Source organism: Chlorocebus sabaeus, chromosome 2, assembly GCF_047675955.1.
Source record: "Chlorocebus sabaeus isolate Y175 chromosome 2, mChlSab1.0.hap1, whole genome shotgun sequence".
In the NCBI taxonomy this organism is placed as follows: Eukaryota; Metazoa; Chordata; class Mammalia; order Primates; family Cercopithecidae; genus Chlorocebus; species Chlorocebus sabaeus.
This window is the reverse complement of record NC_132905.1, coordinates 61,613,920-61,631,988: the sequence shown is the minus strand read 5'-3', so window position 1 is coordinate 61,631,988 and position 18,069 is coordinate 61,613,920. Positions and strand designations below refer to the sequence as shown.

General features: G+C 52.4%; 1 protein-coding gene across 3 annotated transcripts in view; it reads right to left on the bottom strand.

The window, feature by feature from the left end:
- LOC119622619 (acetyl-coenzyme A synthetase 2-like, mitochondrial) overlaps positions 1-18,069 on the bottom strand; it is a 53,417-nt gene that overhangs the window by 25,005 nt on the left and 10,343 nt on the right. For 2 of the 3 annotated variants that reach the window (XM_073008681.1, XM_073008679.1), the window contains exon 2: positions 17,691-17,787. In XM_073008681.1, coding sequence (XP_072864782.1) covers positions 17,691-17,787 — 97 coding nt within the window. Of the gene's footprint in view, positions 1-1,220; positions 1,307-17,690; positions 17,788-18,069 lie in introns of those variants that run through there. The other variant, XM_073008682.1, reaches the window with a different exon arrangement.

Below are 18,069 nucleotides of genomic sequence, written 5' to 3'. Positions count from 1 at the left end.
CCAGAAAAAGAAAAGTTTTTAACATTTGTAGATTGCTATTGGCAGAGATTCACTGCCGCATTGCTAGGGTGACAAGGCTATCCTTAAGTCCACTTATGGCAGGGTTTTGTTAGGGGAACAGGAGCGTAGGGGAGCATTTTAGAATCAATTCCACCTTAAAACTAGCAAGGCACATTCTTTGCCAGTCACGACCCACAGTCCTAAGATGTTTACAGCTGAGGAAGCAGCTTAATACCTGCAAAGGCAAACTCTTGCAACAACAGAATGTCCAGATGCCCCAATATTGCATAACATACGCTTTTAAGATGATTATAGGCATGCTTTGATGTACTTATGCACTAAAATGCCAAGGATAGCTTTCTTTCAATCAACAAAGTAATAAATGTCACTTTGTCAGCCTACCCGGAGGGAGACATAGCTTTGCTTTTACATAGATAAGACCCCTATATAAGAAATAAACAAAACAGAGGCATTCCTCCTCTTGCTGAGGAGGCCCTACTTTGTAACTGAGAAGCTTTCAATAAACTATTTCTTTTCACTGAGCTCAGCCACTCGCCTTGGATTTTCTTCCTGGCAAGATCCAAGAACCTTCTCCTGGGATCTGGATGGGGACCCCTTTTTCCAGCAGCAGCTTCTCAGGGACCACAAGTGTCTGAGGCATAGATCATCATGGTTCCAAAACTTCTGAAAATGTTTGCCTCCAAAAGAAAGACTGATCTCATAAGACATTTAGTCGAGAAGCGACAGGTCCCAGATTTTTGAATTAACACAGTCGAGGGGCACCAAACAATGCCCTCAGCGGACAGGACCCCAGGCCCAGAGGGTGGACCTCAGCTCTGCAAAGCCACAGTGAGTCAGGAGTGAGGGCCGCAGGCAGGGCAGCCACATCTCCCTGCTGCCCCAAGACAGCACCGGCAGGTAGAGCAAGCACCCTGCTTTCTCCTCAAGCTAGGGGACCATGGACGAGGGGAAGGGAAAGCACTGGGCACCTGCCCGGCCCCCACGTCGTCCCCCACGTCGCCTACCTCTACGCGGTGTGCGGGCCCTTCCTCTCTGGCCACTCTGGGGCCTAGCACCAGGTTTACCCGCCAATCAGGGTGCAGCATCTCTCTGGGCAAGCTGATTGGTTCAGGGCTGACACGTGACCCAACCTGGTCCAGTCAGAGTCAACCATACTCAACTCCGGGAAAACCTGGAGCACGGGAGAGCTGCCCACTTGCCCACCATGCAGCGGGAAGTGGAGGAAGTGGAAGCGATCCCAAGGTTGTCTTTCCTTTCCGGGCCTCCTCATCCCTCTGAGTCTGGACCTGCCAATTGCATTAACCACTTTCCCACTCTTGCTGTACGGACGTTAATTAATTATTTGCAATAAAAAGAGCTAACACATAAGGAAGAATGAGGGGAAGCTAAGGCCCCTTCTCTCTGGGCGGGGCAGGCCACCAGCCCGCACCCCCCGCCCTCTGCAGAGGCCCAGAAAGCAGACCCTCCTCGGGCTTGCAAGGCCCCTCGCAAAGTGTTTGCATAGCTCTCCTCTGTTCAAAGGGTAGTCAAGGAAAGGGCTCCCGAGAACAGTGAAGCTCGACGAGGCCACCCGGGAAACCACAGCAGAATGAAAATGAGCTCTCCGCATCACAGGCAGGGGCCTCAAGGAGGCCTTTGTTTCTTCCCAAGGCCATCTGCGGAGGGGACCACATGAGAACCAGTCCGCAGTTCTCCCCGCAGCCAGCACGCCTGCCCAGCCTGGCTCCAGCAGCCTCTTCTGTGGGATTTCATCGTTTTTCCTTCGGGCTTTCAGAAGGAGGACAAAGGCGCCATTCAGTGGCGCCCCACCCACCCTTGCCAAGGTTTGTGATAAAAGACAGAACACTCCCCAGGAAAACCCCCAGCACCAAGCTCTACAGTATTTAGGGCTCAGCAACACTCCTGCTACTCCGGGGAGGAGGCTGGGGTGGCCTGTGACCGGCTGAAGAGGGAGCCATGGTCAACAGCAGGGAAGAGTCATTCAGCATCCTCGGCCAGATTCCGTTTTCATAGCTCTGAGAGCTTAAGCCTCACTGCTACGAGAGATGAAGGCTTGAATGTATGCTCAACAGTAAATGGTGATGAAATTCAGTCCCTGTTCTGCAGACGGAGGGCAGCAATCTGAAGCCAAGAAAGGACACCAGACTGTCCCAACAGAAAGGCCTGGGGTAGCTTTCTGTAGTAGCTGCCTAAGCATGGGAGCTTATCTTTCTGAGCTGCCATGTGACCATCTGAGAAACAGCAAGCACCCTCCACCTTGTGCAGCTGTCACAAGTATTAATAAGAAGCAAGACCGACTTGGAAGTCTGTCAGACATTCAGTAGGAATCGTCTTTCCCGTCAGATGGAAACTCTCAGAAATCTTTGTGTGAAATCGTTTTCTAAAATGACAAAAATCAGCTAACTCACTTCAGTGAATTCCTAAGATGTTAAAAATCCCATTCTAGGTACCTTGGGAGTGAGTGGGGTGTTTGCATCGGAGAAAGAAATTGACAGGGAAAGTGTCCTCCAGGAGCACAGCTCTGATGGGGAAATGACGGCACGTGTGAAGGTGTGCAGGGCACTGAGCAGCTCAGCTTGGTGGTATAGCCACTGGGGGTGGCAGGGAAGGGCAGCAGGGAGCGCTTTCTGGGTAGATTAGCTGTTGAGAGGAGGACTGGGGCAGAAAGAAGAGTGGATTTTCCCTATAGGGGCAGACATCACCCAGTCATTGGAGCTAAACGACAGCCTCCAGGGAGGGTCTAGAGACAAGGTTTCCCTGGAAGACTGAGGTCTCAACATGGGTCCAAGAGCTGAAGCAGGGTCTGGTGAGTCCCACACTCTTGCTGCTGAGTCCAGAGGAGAGGCTTCTGATAAAGGATTTGATCCAGGTAAATCTCAGAGCTCTCTCCCTTCCTATTTTCTCTGCTAAGAGAAATACCTTGGCAGAGAAGTGGAAAGGATCCTTGAAGTGGAAAGGATCCTTGGACGTCAGGCGGTGCAGCCTCCTTGGGGTTCTGAAATCTGGTAGCCACATTTTGGCCCACAACAGCCCAGCCTCTGCTTAAACATCACACTGCCAGAGCTCACCTCATGGGGCCACTTCTCTGTCACTTTGGTAGGGAAACAGTCTACCAAAAATTGGACCAAAATTTGCAACTCTTCAAACTCTACCCCTTAGTCCTACCTCAGACCTTTAAAGCTTCCCAGAATAAATCTAATTTCTCAATGACAGCCTTTCAAATTCCTGAATATTCCCCACCCCTCATCCTCTTGGAAGCTTTTCCTCCCCCAGGTTCTCTGGTCCAGCCCTCCATGACGGCACTCAGTCTCGGTAGATACCCCCAGACTTCCAAGTGAACCCCCACATTCTCATGCTGCCTGCCCAGAGCTGAATGTGGGTACCCAGACCCTTGACTTCAATTCTATATTTAACCATGTTTTTATTTTTTATTTTTTTTTATTTTTCTGAGGTGGAGTTTCGCTCTTTTTGCCCAGGCTGGAGTGCAATGGCTCGATCTCAGCTCACCGCAACCTCCACCTCCCAGGTTCAAACGATTCTCCCACCTCAGCCTCCCGAGTAGTTGGGATTACAGGAACGCACCACCACACCCGGCTAATTTTGTATTTTTAATACAGATGTGGTTTCTCCATGTTGATCAGGCTGGTCTGGTCTCGAACTCCCCACCTCAGGTGATCCACCCACCTCGGCCTCCCAAAGTGCTGGGATTACAGGCACAAGCCACTGCGCCAGGCCGACCATATGGATTTTTAAAATACCTGACAGGTGGCTCAAATTCAACATGAGATCACTAACCTGCACCCTCCCAACTCCTAATACATGTAACAGATGCCCTTTAACTAGGGCTTTCTCATATTATGGCCATGGAAATGTTTTGTGTTTTTTTAAAGTAGGCTTTCCATTTATCCCAATCTAATTCTATCTCAATTTCTCCCCATCTCTCCAGATGACTTTTTTTTTTTTTTTTTTTTTTTTTTTTTTTTTTTTTTTTTTGAGATGGAGTCTCGCTCTATCACCCAGGCTGGAGTGCAGTGGTGCCATCTCCGCTCACTGCAACCTCCACCTCCCAGGTTCAAGGGATTCTCCTGCCTCAGCCTCCTGAGTAGCTGGGACTACAGGCGTGCACCACCACACCCAGCTAATTTTTGTATTTTTAGTAGAGACGGGTTTCACCATGTTGGCCAGGCTGGTCCGGAACTCCTGACCTCAAGTGATCCACCAGCCTTGGCCTCCCAAAATGCTGGAATTACAGGCATGAGCCACCACACCCAGTCAATTTTTGAAGCCTGGATTTTTAAGTTTAAACTCTCATTTTTCATTAGCAATATCCTCCAGACACATATTACTGGAAAATATGGTCAGCAAACCTAGGTCTTCAAATCATCGAAAAATAAATGTTGTTCAAGTAAGTGATCCTACCATTCCAAGTACTCAGCAACTATTTGAAAGCACGTTTTTGGATATTCATAATTTCTCAGACTTCCACAAACCGAAATGTTACTGTTTCTGTATCAGAAAGATAAGGCAGCCACTCAGTGACTGATGCCTTGGGCTACAGTTGCAGGAAACAGTGGCTTCCTCACTACCTGCAGGATCCTCTTTTGTAGCACCCTAGCAGGTCTCCAAAGCACAGGGATGTGCAGCTTTCTAAGTCACTAAAATGAGTTAGAGTTTTACTTTTAAGTCCAAGAAGAAATATAACACTTGTTGTTCAGGTACTGAGCAGAATATTTAAGTTTGTCTGCAATGTAGACTCTGCCGGGTCAAGCTTTTGGTGTGGATGTATGCAAATGATGTGCAGAAAAACACAAATTTGGTCTTGTGTTCCTGGTACTTAACGCTAGGAAAATGCTGACTGGCCTTGGGGAAGGTAGAAGACTTATTTTCAACTCTTAACATCAACTGGGAATAACTTTTATCAATGCTAAAGATATAATCTGACGGCAAGTAATTGTGACCAACATGATAACTGCCTGAACTCAGACGATACAAATGCACCACTACCCCCCACCCCCCCCCCTCAGAATTTAAAATTAGTCCAAAACAGGAAACAGCTGGAAACAGAGTTCAGAGAAAAGAGAAGAAGAAATGCACTGGTATTTATTTTTTCATCTATCTTTCAATCAGAGCTAGCTTCGTCACGGTTAATATTGAAAGTATCTTTTTCTCCTAGACATTTTCTGATGAGGGCCCAGGGTAAGTAAGTCCTGTGTGTGCTGTCGTGTTTAAGAAATAAACAAATTGAGGCTGGGCATAGTGGCTCATACCTGTAATCCCAGCACTTTGGGAGGCTGAGGCAGGCAGATCACTTGAGGTCAGGAGTTCAAGACCAGTCTGGCCAACCATAGCAAAACCCTGTATCTACTAAAAATACAGAAATTAGCTGGGCGTGGTACTGCACGTCTGAATCCCAGCTACTTGGGAGGCTGAGGCAGGAAAATCGCTTGAACCCGGGAGGTGAAGGTTGCAGTGAGCTGAGATCCCACCACTGCACTGCAGCCTGGGTGACAGAGCTAGACTCTGTCAAAAAAAAAAAAAAAAAAGAAAAGAAAAAAGAGAGAGAGAGAGAGAGGGAGGGAGAGAGAGAGAGGGAAAGAGAAAGAGAAAGAAAAATTGAGAATGCATGATTGCTTACTGCTTACAATTATTCTGGCACTCAGTATTCATGAAATAAACACTAGCTAACAGACTTCTTTGTTGTCCATCAAGTACAAGGTCTGCTTGGGTAGAGATTTGGGTTTTGCTTATTGCCTTCTTCCCAGCATCCACCTAGCTCATATAAGGTACTCAATAAACATTTGTTGAGCGAATATGTCATCCTGTCACTGCTCCCCTGCTGGCTACCCAAGCTTCTCCAGCCATGTTTGCCTGCCGCTATGAGCACAGGAAACCTCCTCTCCAGGCCCATGGTCTCCTACCTCTTCACCATTCGGGGGGTGTTCCCTCCCCTGCCTCTCCTCCCACCTGCCCTCACCCCACCCCCAGTTCACAGCCCCATCCTATGGAATGAGGACAGAACAGCTCTCAAGCAAGTATCCTGTACCCGGGGCTGCTCCCATGGAGCAGGTTCCCATGGAGAACTCACTTAACTCTCACAAAAGCCCATGGGCTCTGAGCTCCCATTCCCTTCTTCACTTTCCTGATGAGGAAATTGAGGCACAGAGAAGTTGAGCCGCTTTCTCAAGGCTATTCAGCTGAAGGAGTCAGGGCTGGATTCAAACCCAGGCCCAGCTCCAGGGGCCTTGCTGTCAGCTAGCTCCTCAGTATTAGAACCACTCCTATTGCAAAGGCTCCCAAACTTCAAAAGATTTGCCATCTGAGAATGCTATAATTATTCATCTAACATTTTTCTTGAGTTAATTTACTTTTTTAATACAAATTTATTCTAAGAATGAACCAAAGGCTCTGAACCTGAGGCTGATCCTCTGTTCAAAAGGGAAAGTTAGCAAGAAAAGTGCCCAAAGCCCTCACACTCATGGGGGTTCAACCGAGCCTTTCTTCTCATCACCAGAATGGAGGACAGGGCTGAGGGTGGGTGTGGAACGGTGTTTTCCTTCATCATTCAGTATCTGGCTCCTCGCTCAGGGTCATCTGCCCAGGGCACACCCCCCCAGGCACAGTCAGGTCAAATCCCACATCCTTAGTTTTTCTTTTCTCCTCTGACCACAGCCCAGCATGCAGTCAGCTTCTAAGAAACCCTGTAGGATGGAAGTACCAGGCCAGACTCCAGAGAAGCTCTGTCCTCATTCCTGTTAACGCCTGGTTTTCCCTTCAACCTCAGCACTTGGCTTTTGGCCCAAGTCTTTCTGGAAAGGAAGTTCTCTTTCCAGATACAAAGCCCAGCTCACATGACTGCAGGAATCAGGTGTCAATGCCTGAAGAACTTGGGAGGCTCCTGCAGGCTGGCAGCCCAGGACAAGAGCACACTAGGGGACTCGGGTCCTGGAAGCCAGCCCTGAGAATAGCTGGTTCCCTGGCAGAACATTCACCCCTGGCTGGACAGACTTGTTTACCTCCTGGGAGAAAGCCACAGAAGTGAGTCCTTTCCCTAGTGGAATTTGGAAAGGGATGTAGGTTTTAACATTCTGTAAACATTCACTTTCCCCTGTGGTTGAAAAAAAAACCACAGGAGATTTTGCAGGTCCCACTCCAGGTTTGCACGCCCCACATGCCCTCTGTTCCGTCTCTCTGAATGGCTCTACCAGAGCCCATTCAGCTGCCACAGACACAGCACAACACAGGGCAGCCAACTTCACACAGAATGCTGCAGAGCCTGGACGCAGGTTGGGGGTCCTTCTATTTATCAGGCCTTCCTGGGAGTCCACAGAACATTCCAGATTAACACCTAGAGGAGAATAAGCCCTGGAGGGGAAGTTCGCAGACACAGCCACACAAGTGGAAATCCAGAGAGCACAGCCGCTTGGCATACCTGCCTCGGGCCCAGCGACTTTCCCTGCTTCTTAGCAGCAGCCTAGAGACGCATCAAACTCCTACAAAGAACAGGAGGCTCCTGCTCCCCAGTGCTGTGCTTGATAACAACCAGTTTCTCAGCAAAAGAAGCCCTGACTTACAACATTTGCCAGTGATCACTGTGCCAAATATTTCCACCACTGATTTTCATCTCCTGATAGGACTGATTGGACAAGGCGTTGGGAAGATATGCACACACAACTACTCTGCGGAGCCCGTTCGACACAAGCCCCAGCCTGGGAGCCTGCAGCCCGAGTGCCCAAACCACCCAGCCCCAGGGGCAGCCTCCTCCTCTTTCTTTGCAGCAACACCTCAGAAGCTGCCCAGATGCCCCACCCCAGGCCACCCTTAAAGTTCACTGGAACTAATTTTCCCCTTTATAAAACAATAATTGTTAATAATTTATGATTTCATTCCTTTTATTTAATGATTATTCATTTAATGATAAGTAATTGCTGATAAACCCTTCTATTTAATGATTATTCATTTAATGATAAGTAATTTGGCCAGGCGCGGTGGCTCACGCCTGTAATCCCAGCACTTTGGGAGGCCAAGGCGGGCGGATCACGAGGTCAGGAGATCAAGACCATCCTGGCTAACACAGTGAAAGCCCGTCTCTGTTAAAAGTACAAAAAATTAGCTGGGCATGGTGGCAGGTGCCTGTAGTCCCAGCTACTTGGGAGGCTGAGGCAGGAGAATGGCGTGAACCTGGGAGGCGGAGCTTGCAGTGAGCCGAGATTGCGCCACTGTACTCCAGCCTGGGCAACAGAGCAAGACTCTGTCTCAAAAAAAGTAAAAATAAAAATAAAAATAAACTTAATTTGGAAGGAAGGGGAGGAGCAAAAGCATGCAGCTTTTTTTAGTCCACCCCTTGCGACCTTAAGACCACAGTCCCTCTGATCCTGGGTTTAAGATGACATGGAGGGTCTGCATAAGCTTGGGGCTGGGCTTCCACAGAGGGCACCGTACTCCCGGGCATAAGGCCAAGGGCTGAGAGCACACCCACACTCTCTCCATGGCAGCCCTTGTCCCCAGGCCACCTCACATGGCCTTGCAGCTCATCCCTGTTCAAAGGCACTACCCCAGGGATGCTGGAATCTGCACCAGGCTGAATACCCTATTGGGAAGGGAGCCCTTCCACAAAAGTGGCCCCATTTGCACCGGGAAAACATGCCAGAAACCATACTAAATGTTAGCCTGGAAAACTGTCCCACAATTTAGTTGTGAAGTCAAAAAAACTAATGGGTTTCTAATGTGAAGATAGAAGACTGTTCTTGTTGAAAACGGGCTGGCCTGCAGGGAATCCACATGAGATGGGCCACCATGGGTAGAATGAATACATCAGGGTAAAGACCAGAGCCTGTTAGTTACAGCAGATTTTGAACAGCTGTGTGGCCAAAGGCCTTTGCACACTGGAGTGACTTTGAGGGTTTGGTCACCTGCATGAGGAGGAAGGACTGCCAGGCTCCATTTGAGTGGCCTGGGATCTGAGAAGGTACAGGTGGGATCCTTCTGTCCTAACAGTGGGCTGTGGAGTCCAGGTATCAGCCCAGTCAGGTTCCACAACCCACCCGCTGGCCTAGAATTGCCTGTGGTCACCACAGCGTCTTCTCCCTCCACATCCACGCCAGCCTGGCATCGTCCACCAGAGTCCCCCTTGCTCCCGAGGTTCTGCCTGTGAATCAGCATCAGATAGCTGTGCATGGGAGTGCCTGCAAGGCGTGCTGCTGCTTTGCTGCTGCGCAGAGCAGCTAGAGGATGCTGGGTTTCCTGGGGCAGTCCCGCTCATTGTGAGGGTGCCGAGACACAGGTGAACCGGCAGCAATGGTGGTTTCCTGAGTCCTGGACCCAAGCTGCAGGAGTATGTTTGGAAACTCAGCAGTGCCAGTGAGGTCTCTGGAGGCCCTTCTGATTGTGCCAGAGGTCGAGGCTGAAGGTCCCCCCAGAGGCTGCTCTTCCTACCTCCCCAGGATTTGGAAGCACCCTGCCTAAACCCCCTTTCCACTTAAAAGAACAGCCGTGACTTCCCTTTTCTACAACTGAATCCTGACAGATTTCTGACAAGCCATTGCTGCGGCATTCCCAGGGATGCATTTTCAAATACAGATTCCCATGACCTTCCCAGAAACTCAGAATGGCCCAAGCAAAGCCTGGGTACTGTCTCACTAGAAACCCTCCCTAGGGGACTCTGAGGCATGGCCTGCAGCTGGAAATCACTGCTGTAAATTCCAGCCAGAGTGACACAGTTGTTAAAGCTGCCTGGCAATTTCCCTGGCATGTTTGGAGACCATGAGGAATTCCTGAAGACATTCATGTCTGAGAAGATCCCACGTGACCACTTCTGAAGTCCCTGTCCACATGGCCTGTCTCCCTTGGTCGAGTCCGTTCCCCTAAAGGCTTCATCCACGCAGAAGCAGCAGGGAGAGTGGGACTGTGCTAGCCCGAACAGGGGGCAGACACATTCACCATATCTGCAAGCGGCCCTGAAACCTCTCTCCAGGCTTCTCAGGGGAACTAGACTGGATTTGTTGATGGGAAATTGTCAAGTCCCCACCCATCCTGACCCCCTACTGTCACAATGTTCAGATGAGGTCAAGACAGCCACAGGGAGGGTCAGGAGAAAGAATGACAGGGGAGGCCCCTGTTGCAAGAGGCCAGCAGCACCGTGCCACCACCTCCTGTCCTGGCACCAGTAACTCCACAGCCTTTGATCCTACCTCCTCTAGCAGCCGACCCTCAGTCTCTGAACCCTACACAAGGGGTCCTGGAGTCCTCTGGCATGAGCCCCCTAAACCCCAGCTGGTGTCAGTGCCTGATGAGTGTCTACTGGTCCTCTGAGGCCCCAGAAACCTGGAAGACGTGGCCCTGGCCAGCAACAGGGCATCCTGTCTGTATGCAGCAGAGTTCAGCCTGCGCACACCAGGACGATGTTTATTTAGAGGTGTGTGGAGGGCCAGAAGCCTCAGCTGCAGAGCCCAGGGGTCCCATTCAGACCTGAACTCCACTTCTGATGGGACTATAGACTCCTCAGTACATCCACCACAGTCAGAGCTGGGGGACCTTTTCAGCTGCATGAACTCCCAAGTTCCTAAAGCTCTGTGGATACCAGAGTCCCCAGCTTTAAAAATCAGGGTCCCAGGCAAACATCAATATGAACTGAGATCCTTGGTGTTAGCTCCTGCCCAAGGTCAGACCCACAGAGGCAGTGTAAGGGTGGCAAGGCCAGATTGGACACTGAGGAGATACCAGGTGACTTGAGGAGGATGGAGGGCTGGTGCCCCATCCATCCAAGGCCTTGTGTGCAGGCCTGTTGCCAGGAGTTAGGGGTTCCTGGGCCAGCTGGGAGGTCTAGTCCATCCTCACCCCACTGTCGTACCCCACCCGGGGCTGCACTGGGCACCCTGCCACAGGGGCACGCTCACTACTGAATGGGCTTTGGTTTCCATTCCGTGCACTGGACCCCACATCTAACCCACGGTGACACCTTCACTCTGTGTCTGCCTAGCAGGGAAGGAGGCAGTGTCAAAGGCAGGAACTTGGGAATGAAGGTGTAGCCCCTCCATGGGGAAGGGATGGGGGTGAACTGAGCTGAGCTGCAGTTCTGGACAGGTGAGAAAGTTTCATCCACTGGCCCCTGTGCTGCCCACACTGTGCTGGTGGGGACTGGGCATGGGCAGGACTGAGGGACCCCACAGTGCAGCCCATAGCAAAGCTGCGAGTCACTTACCCCCTGCCTAGTGCCTGCAGAAATAGGAGGGAAAACGCAAAACAGGAGCCACAAAGCTGTGTCCTGGTCCTCACAGACTCATCTCCAGGCGTGACCCTCCCCCTAGGGAGGCTGTGCTCCCACCAGCCCACGTCCCTCCCCACCTCCTCACCATTACCCACTAGCTCCCACCCTTCCCCTCTGCCAGCTGTTCCGCCCCTTCCCAGAACTGGGCCAATCCCAACAGGCCCTGCATGGTAGCAGGGGGGTCACAGAAGCCGGGATCCAGCCTGCGTGGTAGCGGGGGGTCACAAAAGCCAGGATCCAGCCTGCGTGGTAGCAGGGGGGGTCACAGAAGCCGGGATCCAGCCTGCGTGGTAGCAGAGGGGTCACAAAAGCCAGGATCCAGCCTGCGTGGTAGCAGGGGGGTCACAGAAGCCGGGATCCAGCCTGCATGGTAGCAGGGGGGTCACAGAAGCTGGGATCCAGCCTGCGTGGTAGCAGGGGGGTCACAGAAGCCGGGATCCAGCCTGCGTGGTAGCAGGGGGTCACAGAAGCCGGGATCCAGCCTGTGTGGTAGCAGGGGGTCACAAAAGCCAGGATTCAGTTCCACCACAGGCATTTGCTCGCGTGTGGACATAAAGATAAACTCCCTCAGTGTGGGTTACTGCACTGCAGTCTGAAGATGGGGCCTTTCTAAACTACGAAGTGCCAAGACCTCAGCACCCAGGAGAACGTAAGGGAGCACAGACAGCGTGCATAGGAAGACTCCAAATATTCCAGTGGCAGCAGCTGCAGCCCGGGGCTGGAGGAAAGGTGGATGCTGCTTTAAAAACAGCCCATCCCAAGTAACATGGGTTCCTGTCTGGATTCTGGCTCTAGCATGCAGATTCCAGACCAAGCGTCCCAGCCCGAGTCTCAGAGGCTGCCTGGGCACCCTCCTCTCAGGTGGGGCAGCTAGGCCGGGACTCCACATCTCACCTGTCCTGGGAGCCCCACAGACCACACCGAGTTTGCCTTCCATGACAGCAGCTGTGTCACACACGGGTCAGCGAGGCTGTTCCCCCACAACTTCCCATGAGTTAGGATCCTCCCCCAGCTGCCCTGATGTTTTCATAAGGGAGTGTGCTCATTAGGGTAATTAACTTGGGGGGTCAGCAGAAGAGCAAAGGGCAAGGGTCACCCACTAGGGACATAGGGAAGGGGCACATTTTAGCTGATGCACGTGTCCTCCCAGGCAAAGTCCCACTGAGTACCATCACCCCTGAAATCACCACCCACCCACTCTCAGCCCCAGCAGCCACGGGGCCACCCATGTCTTGCCCTTCTTCAAATCTGAAACCCTCTGCTGGCCTTCCTTCACCTGGCCCCAACCTGCGGCTGCAACGGGCCCTCATCTTCCAGACACCCCTCTGGTTTTCATCCCACGTGTCCCTCTCCACCCCCAGCAGCCCGGTGGAGGAGAAGTGTGACTGTATTTTGCAAATGCGCAAACCAAGGGTGGGAGAGGTGGAGCTACAGGCTCTGGGTCCACAGCCAGGGTCAAGGTGGATAGAGCACAGCCTCCTGCCTCCACCAGGTCCAGGGCTCCGGCCCCTCCCCCTGCCAGGGTCAAGGCAGGCAGGGCACAGCCTCCCGCCTCCACCAGCTCCCAGACCTTGGCCCCTCCCCCTGCCATGTCCTCACCAGTCCCCCACTCCTGCCCTCATCACACTTCCCCTTCCTCTGCCTCTCAAAACTCAACCCTCCACAAAGCCTTCTCCAACTAAGTGTCTGTGACAGGACTTCCTGCTTCCTGCTACCCTCAAGGGACCAGCCACTTCTGTGACCCCCCTAAATAGCTGTGTTTGAAGATATCCAGGGCGGACAACAGAAACAAGCCTCTCAGAGAGGTGGCCCCAGGCTCAGTCCCCGCCCCACCTCAGCTGTAGTGTGTGGCAGCTCCCTCTCCCTAGGGTGAACGGACAGGCCCTGTCTTGCACAGCCCTGCGGGCCTCCGTGTCAGGTACCAGGCTGCACAGATTCGCAGTAAAGCCCCATGCCCAGCCCAGCACGCCCACGGAGAAAGCCTTCCCTCAATCCCCTGGGACTCTGAGGCAGCTGGGGTTGGGGGAGGCCTGACATTCCCTCTGCTCCTCTGGTGAGGGGTTTCTCACTGTGCAGGACCCTGCCCAATGAAAAGGCCGGGAAATAACAGTCACAGAAATTACCCCTACCAGTGGGAGTTTCCACGGGGCAACAGCTCCCGGAGTGGCACACAGTGACTGTGCTTCCTTGCAGACTCGGGGCCCAGTTCTGCCCCTCCGTGTTTCATGCACGCCTGCCAGGGCTGGAACACTGGGGCCATCAAATCCCTCCTTTTACAGATGAGGACACTAAAACCCAGAGGGATGGGTCTGAGGCCATAGGACAAGCCAGAGCTAAAACCTGGTCCTCTGGCTTAAGATGCTCTCATTTAAGTTCAAGTTCAAGTTCACACCCCCCTACAGAGACCCTCAGAGAAGAGGTTCACTGATTTGGAGCCTCTGCAGGCACCCCCAGCCTGGCACCCACAGTCCAGTCTCTCCTCTGTGTGGGGGCACACCCTGCTGGCTGAGAAGATCTGAACCTGCACAGGGCCTCAGGCTGCTTCCTGCACCTGGAATCCAGCCCTAGCCTGGAAATTCCTGGCCCAGACCCTAGACCCCAGACTCCAGGCTCCAGTTAGGGAGAAACACACCAGCTAGGCAGCAGCCATCTCAAAGCCTCATTCATCTACCTGGGCCACCGCTTTCCCGAAAGAGAGGAATTTGCATTTCTCCACATGGCCACCCCTCAGGGTCACTAGAACCTGTCCATGCGAACTACAGTGTGAAGGACAGTCTTCTAAAACAGGCACCGGCCGGGTGCGTTGGCTCACGCCTGGAATCCCAGTACTTGGGAGGCCATGGTGGGCAGATCACTCCAACCTAGGAGTTCCAGACCCACCTGGGCAGCATAGCGAGATCCCATCTCTACAAAACATAAAAAGCTTAGCCAGGCTTGGTGGCACACACCTGTAGTCCCAGCTACTGGGAGGCTGAGGCAGGAGAATCACTTGAGCCCAGGAGCTCGAGGCTACAGTGAGTTGTGACAGCACCACTACACTCCAGCCTGGGTGACATTTTTGAGCCCCTGTCTCAAAAAGAAATAAATAAAAATAAAATAAAATGGGCACCTGCTGGAGAAGTGCAGGTAAACAGCCAAAAAGAGCTGCTGCCCTCCCAGAGTGCTGCCTGGCCCCACAGCCTCAGGGCCACCAGGCCCACAGCCTCTGGCAGGCACTGTTCTGCTCTGGGCTTTCAGCCTGCTGCTTCACCAGGGGAGAAGGGCTGCCTCAGCTAGCTCTGGGCAGAGGAAGGCTGGAAGTGGAGCTGGGACCTGGAATTGTGTGGCAGACTGCCCTGGGAGATGGGTGCAGATGTCCCAGGCTGAGCCCTTCACCTCCCAGTGGGAAGTGAGTGCTGCAATTATGAAGGAGGAAGCAGGGTAAAACCGCAGCAGGGAAGGGGCTCCTCCTTCCCGAGCCCTGCAGCCAGCCAGCATGAGGCCCAACGTCGCTGCCCAGTTACAATGCTGAAAACAGCTCTGGAATCCAGTGAGTACTCAATAAATAGCAGCTACATCATCATCACGGCTATTCTTACTTGCTAGTGCGTTCAAGCTGTCATCTCCCTGTGCCTACTTTACAGTCATCTCCATTGTGACAATTACCCTGGGTGTACAGATGGGAAAGTCACACCCGGGGAGATTAGGGAGCCACACAAGGGCACAGGCCAGCAGCAAGATGGTACTGAACTAGAGCTAGAACGTGCCTCTTTCTGCAGACCCTGTACCCCTGAGGACCTGGGGAAGCAGGGACTGCAAATCCTGCACTTGCAGGGTAAAGGCCATGGGCACCCGTCCCAGGGCTGCATCTGCCTGTGTTGACCCAGCGTCACCTGTGCCTAAGGTCACAGTGGGGGTCAGAGTCGGGAGGTTTCCTTTGCCAGGTCACCTGGGATTGTAACACACAGACTTCCTCACTGCCTGCAAGCTTCCTGCATTGCCACCAGCATCCCAATCTCTACCAGCCCCAAGGGGTTTCTTTAACAGGCCCAGGCTGCTAGTCTGTACATTGATCTTCCAGCCGAGGAGGCCTGCAACCCTCCTAGGCACCTTAAGTGCTGTGGCACGAGGCCCGTGGGCAGGAAAGCACTGTGTTCAGTGGCAGTGATATGTCTGCTGGGAGGACAACTAGCACCAATGTCTGGGGGCTTCCCTCAGAGAAAGGAAGAAGAACACCTCACATCAGAAACTTAGCATGACCAGGACAGTAAGGAACTCACATCCCTCAAATACTAGCTGCAATTACAGGTAACACTTTTCACTCAAACAGTAAACAGAAATGGTCACCTCGTATTAAGCCTGGCTAAAGTCTGCAAAACCATTTTGGAAGAAGTCCGTTTATTTTTATTTTTTTATTTTTATTTATTTATTTATTTTTTGAGATGTAGTCTGGCTCTGTCACCCAGGATGGAGTGCAGTGGCACAATCTTGGCTCACTGCAACATCCACCTCCTGGGTTCAAACGTTTCTCCTGCTTCAGCCTCCCAAGTAGCTGGGACTATAGGCGCACATCACCACACCCAACTAATTTTGGTATTTTTAGTACAGACAGGGTTTCACCATGTTGGCCAAGTTGGTCTCAAACTCCTGACCTCAAGTGATCCGCCCACCTCACCGTCCCAAAGTGCTGGGTTTACAGGCGTGAGCCACTGTGACCGGCCCCTGTTTATTTTTGGAGACAGAGTAATAAGTACTTTGCCAGGGCCATTTCAGTGCCATGGGCCTGAAGCTGTCCTTAGTTTTCATAGGCTGGCTGCAGTCCTGAGAATTCTCATGTGGTTTATGTTTAACCACACATCTCCACAGGGCTCCAGCCCCACTCACAGACCGAACCGCTGCTTAGCATGCACTCAGTGCACCCACGGGTAGCGTCCAGCCGAGGGGGCATCACACACGGCCAGCTGGCCCCAGGGTTCAGGCACACCTGAGAGACTGATGGAGGGAAACTGGCCTTTCGGGGAGTGCCATGGCTGGGCCCGCCCTGCCGGACCTCCAGGTGCAGCTCCTTAGCCCCTGATCCCCAACAGAAGAATTTCATCTTTTACTGAAGAACAACTGCTGGGGCAGCAGCCTCAAGTTCCTTCTCAGAAGGGGGTTTATTCGCAGGCAAATGGAGCTGGGCCCACCATGGTGAGGGGCGTCTGCAGCAGCTTGGGTCTTCAGAGCCCCTGCACTCCAGTGTGCAGGGGCCACCTAGGGGGCCGCTCAGTTGTCCACTGGGGCCCAAAGCTCCCGGGCAGCAGAATGCTGCTGGCCTGTGGGCCACATGGCATCTGCAACCAGGGACTAGAGATAAGAAATGCATGCTATATAGGCTGTAAGTCTGACCGCTGGGGAGACGGGTCAGCAAAGGGCGTGAGTGCAGTTTTAGCAGGTTTGGTGAATTTGGTCTGTGATAAAATTGGAGTTCAAGAAACAAACAGGAAACTACAAGTGCCCCTTCGCCCCCAGGTCACCCGAGTGGCAGGGCAGTGACTACTGCTCTCAGGCTGCCCAGTGTGGACCTGCCTGTCGGAATGCTCCTCCTCCACGTTCCCTCGCTCCCGTGTCCCAGCCACGTGCACCTTCCCTCTACTTCTGGGACCCCTGGACCAGGTCTGCCCCTGTCTCCTCAGGACTGCTCCTCTTGGCCCATAAGACCTCAGCTGAAACATTGCCTCCTCCAAGAGGCCTTCCAGACTATTCAGCTCACAGTGGCCACCCAGCCAAGCTCTGCCATGTGCTTGGGGATTGTTTGTTACTGCAACATACCCCAGCCCATATCAACACGAAGGCACCCAGTGAAGACCTGCTAAGTAATTGGACAAGACGACCCTGGAGCTGCCCCCAGGAGAGTAATCACGCTGGATGATTGTGTGTGATGGGGACTTAGGAACTCACAGTTTAGGGGCACAGTGGGCCTGAGGCATCTCTGTAAGGGTAAAGTAAGCCTCAGGCAAAGGGGGTTTGCATGGAGAACAAAGGTGCTGCACCGACACAGCAGCTCCTACAGGAAGCAGCTTGGGGAAGACCAGTGCAAACCCCCCAACGCACACAGCATCTGAAACATGCTGGGCACATAGAATCTGCTTAAGGAATCAGAGACTAAAAAGATCAGCTTAAAAACAAAATAACTCTTCTAAAGATGATTTTATTTATTGTCCCACCCTCACAAGGCACTGAGAGTGTGGCCAGGCAGGCTAGATCAGCTTTTACTGTGTTTCATTCTGCTTGCGTTCACGTTTACTTTTCCTGGATAAGAGAGCATTTGCAAAGCCAAAATGCACTCCTTGAGACTCACACAGCCCCTCCCTGACAGCCAGACTCAGTACACAGGACCGGGCTGGGTGCCTCCCTTGCACCTTGAACATTCGAGGGCACACAGTACCTGTAGGTGATCCTCACTTCCGTTCCAGGCTCATCGCGCTCCCAGATCAACGCAACGCTCTCGGGGGACTTCCGAACATGCTGGTCCAAGCAGTTGACTGTACAAAAAGAGAGTTTACAGATGTTACACTTGGTGCTTTTGGAGTGAGAATTCGGCCAGGGTGAGGGATTGGAGTGGGGGTCTAGTTTGCTGTGGCTCTCTCTTCTCCCACTGACAGGGACCCTGTTCTCATCAGTGATGATGTTTCTACCCCCTTGCAAGGAGAACGGTGAACAAACATGATCTCAGAGGTATAAGGTGATGTCCTGCAAATATTCTGAAGTGGTTGCTTCACAATGGACCCAACCCTGGCTGCATATTGGCATCTCCTGGGCCACCC